General features: G+C 45.2%; 1 protein-coding gene across 2 annotated transcripts in view; it reads right to left on the bottom strand.

The window, feature by feature from the left end:
• PTPRT (protein tyrosine phosphatase receptor type T) overlaps positions 1 to 12,341 on the bottom strand; it is a 929,565-nt gene that overhangs the window by 310,854 nt on the left and 606,370 nt on the right. For both annotated transcript variants that reach the window (XM_054723794.1, XM_054723796.1), the window contains exon 9: positions 7,650 to 7,759. In XM_054723794.1, coding sequence (XP_054579769.1) covers positions 7,650 to 7,759 — 110 coding nt within the window. The remainder of the gene's footprint in view (positions 1 to 7,649; positions 7,760 to 12,341) is intronic.

Genomic DNA, 12,341 nt, shown 5'->3' with positions numbered 1-12,341 from the left:
TACACCGCCTCGGGGCAGAGCTTACTGAAAGGACCACACACAGCCAGGGAGAGGGTTCCACTCAGATGTATGGGCTGTTTCTCTACAAAGCCTGCTGGGTGCATCGTGCCCCAAACATAGTTGCCCTCCCATGCAAGGAATGTGAGGAGAACCCAGGCTGTGCCAGACGCAGAACTACCTCTTCACTTCCTTCCCTCCACTCTCCTAGGAAAACGGTACATGCTCAGGAGTAAATTTAGGCTGCAGATTATTATTATTATTATTATTTTATTATTATTATTGTTAATCCTCACCTGAGGATATTTTTTCCATTTATTTTTTTTTTAGAGTGGGAGGAAGGGAGGGAGGAAGGGAGAGAGCAACATCAATGGGAGAGAGACATTGCTAGGTTGTGTCCCGCATGTACCCCAACCGGGCCAGGGATTGAACCTGAAACCCAGGTAAATGCCCTTGACCAGGAATCGAACCTAAATCCTTCAGCGTATGGGCTGACACTCTAACCATTGAGCAGTACTGGCCAGGGCAACCTGCAGATGTTTTTTAATGCAAATTTTTCCTTTAGCCAAAGTTCTAACGAATAATTATGATAGAAGTTCATGAGGAACAGCTGGGAGCCTATTGAAGAAACAGGGAGTTTCTCCTGTGACATCTGAATCTATGTCATGGATGTGAGGTGCCCTGGTTCCTCCAGTCGAGGAGAAAACAGACATAGTACGGTGTCTATGATACCCCCTATCGTTAACTCTCCAAAGAAATAGAGCAATTTTGAAGATACAATTGAGAATGTGGGTACAGCCCAATTGTGAAGGATTCGCCCATGCATGCCCTCAGACCCATAAATCCACAGGTGCATATACGTGCCAGTGTACAACTACATAAACTCACAAACATGCATGTTTATGCACCACACACAGCAAGACAAACCTACTTATCCACATGCGCACCCTGCAGGAGTACTTTCCATGCGGTAACCTCTGCTGTTTTCCTGTAGTGGAACTGAGTGATTAATGCTTCGTGCAAGGAATGTCTCCTTGCCAGGAGAACATGATTTGCTGTTCTTTGGGTAATGCGCATTATGCATCTGTTGATTCCTACTGTCAAGTTACCTGGCTCCATCGCAAACATGTTGTAATAGCAAAAGGAAAAAAAAAATAAAACCACCCAGAGGCAAACATATAGGCATTCTTGATATTCCTCCAGTGGATGACAGACAGCTGTAATGGTCTCACTTACATAAATGCAACTTACTTCAGCACACAACTCCCCGTCCTTACAGACGCCCCGTGCCAGAAATCATTCTTTTCAACCTCGGGCTGTTCCTATTGAAACACCTGTCAACCTGTCTGTCAGCCCAGTGGACCCGAGCCTGGCATGTACTCGGGGGTGCCTGCATTTTTCAGGTCTCTGGAAGAGAAACATCCTATGGAGATTGAGTGATGGGCTGAGGATTAGGAAAAACGGCTCCTAGACATCCCAGGGCCCTGACTCTTAAGATTTACGGGAGGCCTCTGGGAAAAATCTATTACATTTTGTGTGTGCATATGTCTTTTTTAATCTCACAAATAAACAACAGAACTGATTTCTACGACACAGGAGAAGGGAACAGACCTATAAGGTAAGGTCTGTGGTGGGCTCAGCAGCAGCATTGCAAGATGCCAGTAGCAAAATGCAAAGGGAAACTGACAGAACGGTACAGCCCTGTGTGTCTTCATTTACTCCACGAACTATTTGGTTAGCAACCTTGAGGAGAAATAGCAAACGCCTCTTGAACTTGAACCTTAAAATATCAGCACCTAGCACCCACCTGTGCTTAAGTGAGTGGCCTGTAGTGTAATATCTGACAGAGTTGGACTCTGGCAGAGTGAGAATGAAGACAGGGTCGACTGTTTAATTAGCGGGTATTTGGCTAGGATAATGTAGCAAAAGAGATTAAGTGAATTCATTTTACCTCATCCCAACTCTGGATGTATGTTAGAATTACCCAAGGAGCTAATAAAAACCCCACATGGATAGAACCCCTCCACCCCCAGGGATTCAGACTCATTTGGACTGCAATGAGGCCCAGGCATGCATCCATCATCCACTTATGTATCTACGTACCTATATATTTATCTACATTTTGGGGGCTCCCAAGGTATGATTCCAATCTTCAGCCAGGCTTTAGAAACACCAAATTGGTTAGAACACAACTTCCATCATTGCTCCTTGTTAAACTGAAGCATGAATCCACATAGTCAACCAAGGAATATTTACTGAGCATATGTGAAAGCTCCTCTCTTACATCCCCAGGATACACTACTAAAAAGCAAAGACAAATATGGCCAGTATTAAGTTCAAGACCAAAGGCTTTCAGGCTGGGGATACAGGGAAGAGCTAACATCATAGTTTACGTCTGAAGCTCGTCTGCAGGTAGAATTCCCTCTTGCTCAGGGGAGCTCAGTCTTGTGTTCTATTCTGACCTTCAACTGATTGGATGAGGCCCACCCACATTAAGGAAGTTGATCTGCTTTACTTAAAGTCCACTTAAATGTCATCTCATTCAAAAACACCATCACAGAAACATTCAGAATAATGTTTAACCTCATATCAGGGCACGGTGGCACCACTAAGTCAACACACGGACTAATCATCACATGGCCCATGATGGGCTAAAAAGAATGGGAAGAGGCTGGATGATACTGCAGCACACCAACAAAACCAGTGCAGAGTGTGAGGACGGTACGGAATGCCGGGTATCGTGGAAACTGGGCAGGGAAAGCCTCCTGGAGGTGCAAATAGAAAGGAGAGGCATTGAATGGAAAGTATTAAGTAAAAACTCTTGTAGACAGAAGGACTGACGTCCACAAAGTCCTATGAGCTGCTAAGACCTGGGTGAGCTTGAGAAAATGCTAGGAGGCTGCAGGGGCTGCTACACAGACAGCAATGGGGGAAAGGGCAAGAGGGGACAGTAGTGGGGCCGGCAGGGGCCAGGTCCCTCAGAGCCCTAGAGTCAAGGTGACGCCAAAGCAGGGAAGTGACCGGATTAGATTTACATTTAGGATGTTGGATTTGTCTGAAGGGGGAGAAGTCGACTAGGGCAGTGGTCGGCAAACCACGGCTCTTTGGCCCCTTGAGTGTGGCTCGGCGTTAGAACCACTTCTTCAAAATAGACTCGCCCAGGCCGAAAACCAACTTCTGCGCATGGGTCACGAAGTTTCAATCGCACTGTACGTGCGCGCCCGCATCTGGTATTTTGTGGAAGAGCCACACTCAAGGGGCCGAAGAGCCACACTCAAGGTGCCAAAGAGCCGCATGTGGCTCACGAGCCGCAGTTTGCCGACCACTGGACTAGGGGAAGCATCAGTGGGGGGTGGGCAATGAGGTCCTGAAATGGTCCAGATAACAGATGAGTGCTCAGATGCTGCCATGTGACCTAACTCGTGTCTACTTTGGCAGAAGAAGGAAATGGAACTTTCTAGAGCATTCCATGTTGTGGCAGGTGGTGAGGGAAATAGTGAATTCCCACATTTCTGGCTTAAACAATTCAAAAGAAACAAGAGCTTTTATCCTAGTTACCAGCCTGGCTCAAGTTATACCCAATAGCAGCCTGCATTATGCAAATTGTGTATCCTAATTAATGTAGATCCAGTTTGATTTATGCAAATTCTTCCTTTGGGCTGTATTAGTCATTTCCTGCCTGCACCACCTCCTGCCCATCAGGACCACTTCCCCCCACCCCTCATCCCCACTGCTGCTCTGTGGACAGGAGCCATGAGCGTGTCTGGGGTCAGTGAGCTCTGAGTGGCCATAGTGGCTGAGTCCAAGGACAGGAGGAAGGTATGTCTAAACCTCCAACCTGAGCCAGCACCCCCTACGGGCCTCTCGCTTTGAGAGCTTGCTCCTGAGCTCCTTCGTGCCACTGGCCCCTCTCTCCGTCCGTGTGTGACGGCTCCAGTCCTGGGTAGAACTCCTCTGTCTCAGAACACCCGCCCAGCCCTCCTGCGATGCAATCCCAATACACTCGCACGCCATCTGCATGCTGCAAAAATATTGACAACCCTCCGACCCCATCGTACCTTTTAAAGGCACTTCCACACAGGAATGTCGCCTTATTTTATTGAGGCAGCGTGTGTGTTTTATTCAACTCTGAACGCCAGGCGCCTAGAATAGCTGGCAAGATAAATGTCAATCAACTCTAGCATAATCAAGACACCCATTCCTGACTCATTAGGGCCCTCTCATTCCCTTTAAGCTTCTCAGATTTATACACTGTAATTAGAAACTTGGTGATTTTGACTGCTAAACAGAGAAGCTTAGAGGGACGCTTCACATGTCTGAATTTTAAATATTTTCACACTTCGTTAACCCCGTTGCTGGTGTAACATCTTCTGGCCCAATTCCCTCACACTGCGTGATTTTTATTTTTGGATAGAGATGAGAACAATTAATTGAATTCAGACACATATTGATTACTGTTTTTCATGAACTCTGAACAGCTTGTCTGTGAGTGATTTTATTGAGGAGTTGTTAAACAACTGTTCGGCTGGGCTGTGTCCCTCACGTCCTCATCCGGGCTGTAATTGCCTGTCTGCAGGGTTGATGGCCTATTTTTGGTGAGCTGTTTTGTTCATAAGAGCAGTCAGAACGGGAAAGGCCACACCCACCCTCTTCACACACTTGCCCCCACTGGGGAACACTGATATCCACTCAAACCGAAGCAGAGCTCTGGCAGGGTCTGTGGGAATGGCCTGATTCCCATTCCTGGTGAAAATACTCAGCTCTTTGGTCCCATGTGAGCAGGGACATCACTCAGATCGTTCAGTGGCCACATTATTCATCCAAGGACTGCACTGCTTTCAGCAAGCGGAACTTTCCAGATCCAGACGATGAAGTTTTAGCATGTCTCTTGGATGAGTGCTTCTCACACTTCAATGTGCACATGAATCACCAGTAGATCTTGTTAAAACACAGACTCCGGTTCAGGGGGCCTGGGCTAGGGCCTGAGATTCTGGTTGTCTGATGCCGATCTGTGGACACGAGGCCTTTGATGTGACCTAACTCTGCACCACCTGCCACTCTGTGATCAAGAAGAGCATTCTCCCCTAGCTGGGTTTGCTCAGTGGATAGAGCGTCAGCCTGTGGACTGAAGGGTCCCGGGTTCGATTCCAGTCAAAGGCACATGCCCGGTTGTGGGCTCGATCCCCCCGGTGGGGGACGTGCAGGAGGCAGCCGATCGATGATTCTCTCTCATCATTGATGTTTCCATCTCTCTCTCCCTCTCCCTTCCTCTCTGAAATCAATAATAAGAAGAAGAAGAAGAAGGAGGAGGAAGAAGAAGGAGGAGGAAGAGGAGGGGGAGGAGGATTCTGCGCCTCCTACTGAAGTATAGGTCCCTGGAGATCAGAGGCCATGGTCTGATTCCTAACCTGAGTTACGGCAGGAAAGAGGCAGATGTGACAAAGTTTCCACATCTCTAGCTGGGCACATCTCTTCCAAGAAAAAGCCGAGCTCTCATTGCAGTTTCACAGACGATGGAAATGTTCTCGCCGCCTGGCACATTTTTCAGATGTCCCCAAGATGCTGATGCACCCACAGCCAGTTAGCCACACAACGGCCAGGTAATTGTTCAAGAATATAAATCTGATTCCTAGGGCTCTTTATTCCTCTCTGGATAAAGCACAACTCTGCCCCTGCCCACCCATGGTCTTATCACTGTCCTTCACGCTCACAAAGCTTCAGTCACTCCGACCTCCTATTTGTCAAACATGCCAAAGCCATTTCTACCGCAGGGCCTTTGCACTAGCTATTTTTCTTCAAGTGTCATCACCTCTTTGCTTTCAAAGACTGGCCACAGGCAAGGTTTCAACAGTAGAGCGACTCCAAAATGAGTTTAAAACCTTTGATTTTGTAGGTTTGACATCAATTTATTTTTCTCTTGATTCTTGTCCAGTTGGAGACTGGAACGGTCTGACACTTTTATATTACAACGAGAAGACTGAAGCCCAGAGACAGAATGAGACAGAATCAAAGCCACTCATTTTTGGGGGGGCAAAACTGTCCAAGGACAGACCCAGAGGTGGAAAGCTGGAGTCACAGAGAAGAAAATGTAATCTTAACACAATACATAGTGCTTGGGCCTGCACTGCTTAATAATATTTACAGTATTAGACCGTTACAACCCACCTACGCCCCTCCCCCGTTTCTGGCTTTTGACTTTGCTGGGTTCAAGGTTGAACTTAAGAAGGGGTAGACAATCTTGAATTTCGCTTTCATTTGTGTTATCCTATTTTTCTTTGTCATAAAATATACTTTTTGAGGCCAGAGAGGGTGGTTTTTAATTTATGGATTTCTCTCTACAATTACAACAAGAACCTAATTTTAAAAATCAAATTGGTTTCATCTAATTAAATTTGGAAATTGCCTCATAAACATATACTCTGTTATAAATGTCTTTAAAAGCAAGGGCTCCCGCTTCCTGTCTGGAGCAGGATTGGGTTGAGCCCAGCATGGGGGTGGGGTGGGGAGGGGAGCTCCCCATCTCTCTGCTCAGGAGGACACACTCTTTTATCAAGTGTCAAAACTCCAAAGACTTCTGTGGTCTACAGCAGTGCTTCTCAAACTCCAATGTCCACGTGAATCACAAACAGGCATCTTGTTAGAATAGAAACTCTGATTCGGGAGCTCTGGTGAAGCTCAGATGATGTATTTCTAACCAGCCCCCAGGCATTGCTGATGCGACTGGTCCATGGACCACACTGACTAAGAGGCAGACATATGCACTTGAATTCAGGATCCATGAATTTGCCATCATGTGACCTTGGTCTTTTCATTTCACCACTCTGAGTCTCAATTTTCTAATTTTTATGCAATGATAAGAGCTAACATTTATTAATGAGATTTCTAAATGCCAGAGTACTAAATGTATATTTATATATGCTTATAAATATAAATGGAAGGCTACAGGATAAACCCAAGGTTACATAGCAAGTAAGTGGCGGAGGATCAATCTTGGCCATAGTCCAATACTAGAAATGAGCTCTATCAGCTCTATTGAAGTTTTGTTTGCTTGTTTTTGTTTTGCAGTGAACTTTTATATAGCTTGTTCTAATTCTGAAAGTATTTAGGAAGCCACATTGTGTTGGCTTATGAGTCGTTCCTGCCTGGGGAGGATCTGCTCCATCTCTAAGGTCCTGCTAATCCTGGGACAGCATCACTTGGATGACAATAAAGAATGCCTTGTCCCCAGAGCAATGTTAAAGCTCGAGAATCATGTACCCCAGGGTAGGGAGTGACATTGGGATTCTTTTGGAAGCCCAGGGACTGATGTGGGTAGGGCATTATGCGAGTATTGTGGATGAATCAGAACTACTGCTTGCCAGGCCAGGGACCGCTTGGCTATGCCAGGACAGCCCAGCTCCCTGAGTCCTGAGACCGTAGCTGAAGAGATGGAGAATCCCTTCAATGCACAGCATGCCCCTTTTCTTTGTCACCGGGGATATCATGACAGCACAACAGTATGCCCTGTGTTTTCCTCCCACTGAGTCCCTGCTTGTGTCTCACTCACCTTTATGCCCAGTGGAGCTCTGCACATAGCAGGTGTTCGCCCACCGCAGGCTGAAGTCAACAGAATGGAACCATGACAAGAGATACAGCCAAAGGGGCCGCCTTACCTCGTACAGCGTGATGACCCCGTTGGTCTCATTGGGCGGTTTCCACTGGATGTAGATCTTCTCCTCAAAGGGCCCCCCTTGGATGGACTCTAGAGGAACCGCACCTGGAACTGCAGAAGGGAAAAGTTAGGAACTTGATGTCACCTCCCGTCTCATGTCCCCAGCCCCACTGACCTGGAACAGGAGTTGGCCACGTTTTCCTGTAAAGAGTCAAATAATAATTATTTTGGGCTTTGTGAGCCATACGGTCCCTGTTGCAACTACTCAACTTTGCGTTTGTAGCACAAAGAGAGCCTTAGACAATCCATAAATAAATGGGCATGGCTTCATTTCACTAAAACTTTTATTCTTAAAAACAGGCAATGGGCTGGAGTGGACCCACAGGCCACAGTTTGTTCACCCCTCTCCTGGAAGCCCTGCATGGCTTTTCACCTGCAGACCGAGCAAGCCTGGTCTTGAACTAAACCTGACCAGGGTTGGAGGACATCTGTAGGTCCCCCAGTCCTGCCAGCACGTGGGATTCTGAGGCCAGACTCTTGCCTTAGCACTGGTATTTGCAGAATGCAAAGCAAGCTTCCCTTGCCAAACCCTGCCCAATTTTCTCCAGCTACAGGAAGTGCTTCCTCGGTTGAATCCATCGGGAACTATGTGCCCTGAAGTCTCAATCCAATTAGAAGGAGCTCGCCATGCTCCAGGGAGGCAGCTAGGTCGTCTCGGGGCTGAGCCTCCAATGTCTGGAACACGGTGGATGCTTAATAACCATTTGCCGGCTGGGTGAATAGGGGAATAAATGACCTATGCCAGCATTTTGCCCTAATGAGCAAAACCTTTCCTAGGCTGCTTGGTACCCAGGTCTGTCTCCCAGCCAGCATCCTCCTGCTGGACTCCACCATCGTGTGACAGCCTGGAAGATGCTGAACCACAAAATAAATAATTCCCCGAACTTCTTTATAACCCCCAAGAGAATCGTGAATTCATGTAAAGCATTACGGGATCTATTTATATGTTGGCCTTATAAAAGCCGGTCCTTTTATGAAGCACTTGCGCTTTGATCAGAATTTTACATACATTATTTCATTGAAGCCCCAAACCAGCTCTGCCCCAGTATGTATTATCTCTTTTGCGCCCAGAAGAGAACTGAGGCTAAGAGAATTAAGTAACTTGCTCAAGGTCATATGGCTCTTAAATTATAAAGAGGGAGCTGAACACCTGTCTGTGAGTTTCAAAGCATATACTCTTAATCACCACGCTCGCCTCTCTAGATAGAGCCTTGGCCATATGTTGCAATCAGTTCCCTATTGTTAAATTAAAATATATTTCGTTTTTCTCATTATGGACCCGATACTCAGGATTTGTTGACTATTAAGAATATACAAAACGATTTAAAGAAGAAAAGAACAAAATCACTCCTATTCCCCAGAACTGGAGGTATTTTTATGCCTTATGCATATACCTATTTATTTTTTAAAATTAAACTCCTACTGTGCATTTTGTGTTGTGATCTTTTTTAAAAAATATATTTTATTGATTTTTTTTTACAGAGAGGAAGGGAGAGGGATAGAGAGTTAGAAACATCAGAAACATCGATCAGCTGCTTCCTGCACACCCCCTACTGGGGATGTGCCCACAACCAAGGTACATGCCCTTGACCAGAATCGAACCTGGGACCCTTCAGTCTGCAGTCCGATGCTCTATCCACTGAACCAAACCAGTTAGGGCTTGTGTTGTGATCTTCTTTTATAGCTAAACAAATCACACTTAGGAAAACCTTTACATGTTCTTTGGGGCCATGTGTTTTAATGGCTGCCTAGAGAAGGACAGGCCCCATTCCAGTCACCAATCCTGTATTACCGGGCATTACATTTGGCTTAAATTCTTCATGATTATAAGTAACACTGTGACGAACATTCTTATAAGCATTTGCATGAAACTCTGCTTATGTCCCTATGACACATTTTTGGAAATTGATTTATTGAGCCAACGTAGATGAACTATTTTATTTTAAAGATTTTTGATACATATTACCATATTACTTTCCAGAAAGTTGATACAATTCTGGGATCCCCAACAGAAAAATATGCCTATTTTCAACCTCTGCCACCACTGACGATTTAAAAAAATAAGTGTCTGTGTGTGTATCTTTTTTTAGAATACTGGAGAGAGTGGATTTGTTTTTCAGTTTAATTGGCCATTTGCATTGATTCTTTCATGAACATCCTCTCTATACCCTGTGCTCACTTCCCTGTATGGCTCTTCATTTTTGTTCATCATTGTTTTATGAGCTGGTAATTATAATCTGTTTTTAAGAACATAAGCTGTTTTGCATAAGTTACAAATATTTTTGTCAGTTTCTCATTTGCTTTTTAAATCTTTTAGGTATGTAGAAGCTTCGGAGTAGTCAGATCTCTTATTGCTTTTCCTTAACCATTCATCCTTTCCACAAATATTTATTGGCTATTTAATATGACCAAGGGGATGGCAGTGGTCCACCAGGGATGCACCAATAGCTAAGAAAGATAGAGTCAAATCCTTGCTAAATCTTCTCTTCTGAAAAGGGAGACAGACATTAAATAAATAATTACACTCACAATTAAATTCTTAAAGTTGTTATCAGGACTTGGAGGTAAAGTGCAGGTGTCAGGAGAATTATAACAAGCAGAGAAAAACCAGTCTGGCAAATCAGGATAATATGTGAAAATAAATTCAAGTCAGTGGGTAAGTAGAAGTTACTAGGGCAAAGGTGGGGAGGGTGGGTATTGAGTAGGGTGGATACCGTTAGGGCAAGAGCAGGAGGAGAAAAACCATCTGGGGTGGGGTACGGTAGATTGGACCAGGGTGATGGTATGCAGAAGACATGTAAGAGATTTGGGGGTGCTGAACTAATGTGAATTGGTGGTGATGGATAAGGGTGAAGAGATGGGGAGAAGTGTTAAGGAAGACCCAGCTCTTCTGCTTTATACAACTGGAGTGGATCAGAGAGTTGTTCATAGAGAAGAAGCTTAGAGGAGAGTTAGTTTGGGAAAGGAAGCTATGGCCATACTTCATTGGAGGTGTGTATGTGTCCTTGCGACAATTTTGAGTTGTGGTGTTGGATATATGAGACTGGGATCAATGTTTAGAAATTAAAACCATGGGCAGGGAATAGATATTGTAACAAGAATGTAGAGGGCAACAAAAAAAAGTAGGTCTAGGACTAAGCCCAGAGGAACTCCAATATTAACAAACAGAAGGAAAACAAAGACACTGAAAAACAGAGGCTGTGTTCAGAGAGGCAAGGGAAATACCAGGAAGGTGAGCTGTCATCACAGCAGCCAAGGGAGGACCCAGAAGGGCTAGGTTAAGAGTGACAGGTGTGGCCCTAGCAGTTTGACTCAATGGACCAGGTTGTCAGCCCGCAGACTGCAGGGTCCTGGGTTCGATTCTGATCAAGGAACATGTACCTAGATTGCAGGTTGCAGGCTGGATCCCCGTGCAGGGAGGCCACCTGTTTCTGTCTCTCTCTCTCTCTCTCTCTCTCTCTCGTCTCTCCCCTTCCACTCTTTCTAAAAATCAATGGAAAAAATATCCTCTAGTGAGGATTAACAAACAAATAAAGAGTGATAGGTGTGGCCAAGCAGTCAAGTAGGATGTAACCTCATATTTTCCGAGTGGATTTAGTGTCTACAAGATCACTCGTGACCTAACCAAGAGTAATTTAGGATGAACGCTGGTGTTCCAAGCCGTCCTGCAGTGGGTGGAGAAGAGAGTGGAAGGTGAGGGATTGTGCTGAGACAAGTAAACTATTTAGGATGTGACAGGGAGGAGAATGCAAGAAGTGGCAGGGATGAGATATGGAGCCAAAGTAGTGCCCCCTTCCAAACACAGGAGAGGTCATGGCATAATTAAGGGCAATCTGAGAAAAACCAGAATGGAAGTAAGAGGTGGAAGGGTGGGAAAGAGAGAGGAGATAACGGACATTGGTGGGTCCTGAAAAGACAGAAGCAGGGCGGTTGGAAAGAAAGCACCCTTCCCTTGGTGAGCTAAGAGAAGAGGAAGAGACTATGCAGCCGCCTAGAGAAGGGGGAATTGAGGTGTCCTAATGGCCCTATTTTCTTGAAAAGAGTGGGTGAAACCATCAACCAAAAGTATAGTGAAAAGAGGAGATCCTTGAGGAATTTGGAGAAGCTTGAAGGGTGGAAAGTGAGATGAACGGACAGATGCAGAGTCTACTCATTAAGAAGAGTCTAGCCCTGGCTGGTTTGGCTCAGTGGATAGAGCGTCAGCCTGCTAGTCTAGGTGTGTGCAGGAGACAACCAATAGATGTGTTTCTATCACATCGATATTTCTCTGTCTTTCCCTCTCTCTTCCACTCTCTTTAAAAATCAATGGAAAAATATCTTTGGGCAAGGATTTAAAAAAAAGAAGACGACGAAGAAGAAGGGTCTATCTCATAGAGTTTCTGACTGTGAACATCAAGCTGTATCACAAGGAAGGCCTCTTGGTCTCCACCCACTCCTTCATTCCAGTTTAAAGCAAATTCTCTTTCTCATCCCAGATCAGATCAATAGTCATCTGTATCTTCTCCTAATTATTTTATGATTTATTTCTATCTTTTTCTTTGTTAATCTAACACTGCAATCTATCTGGAATCTGTTGACCCTAAACAAACAGACAGGGGCCAGATATTTCTCTAGGAAAATGGATTTACTTGGA

The sequence above is a fragment of the Eptesicus fuscus genome, chromosome 12 (assembly GCF_027574615.1).
Source record: "Eptesicus fuscus isolate TK198812 chromosome 12, DD_ASM_mEF_20220401, whole genome shotgun sequence".
Classification (NCBI taxonomy): domain Eukaryota; kingdom Metazoa; phylum Chordata; class Mammalia; order Chiroptera; family Vespertilionidae; genus Eptesicus; species Eptesicus fuscus.
The sequence above is the reverse complement of the archived record's forward strand: the minus strand, read 5'-3'. Positions and strand labels throughout refer to the sequence as shown.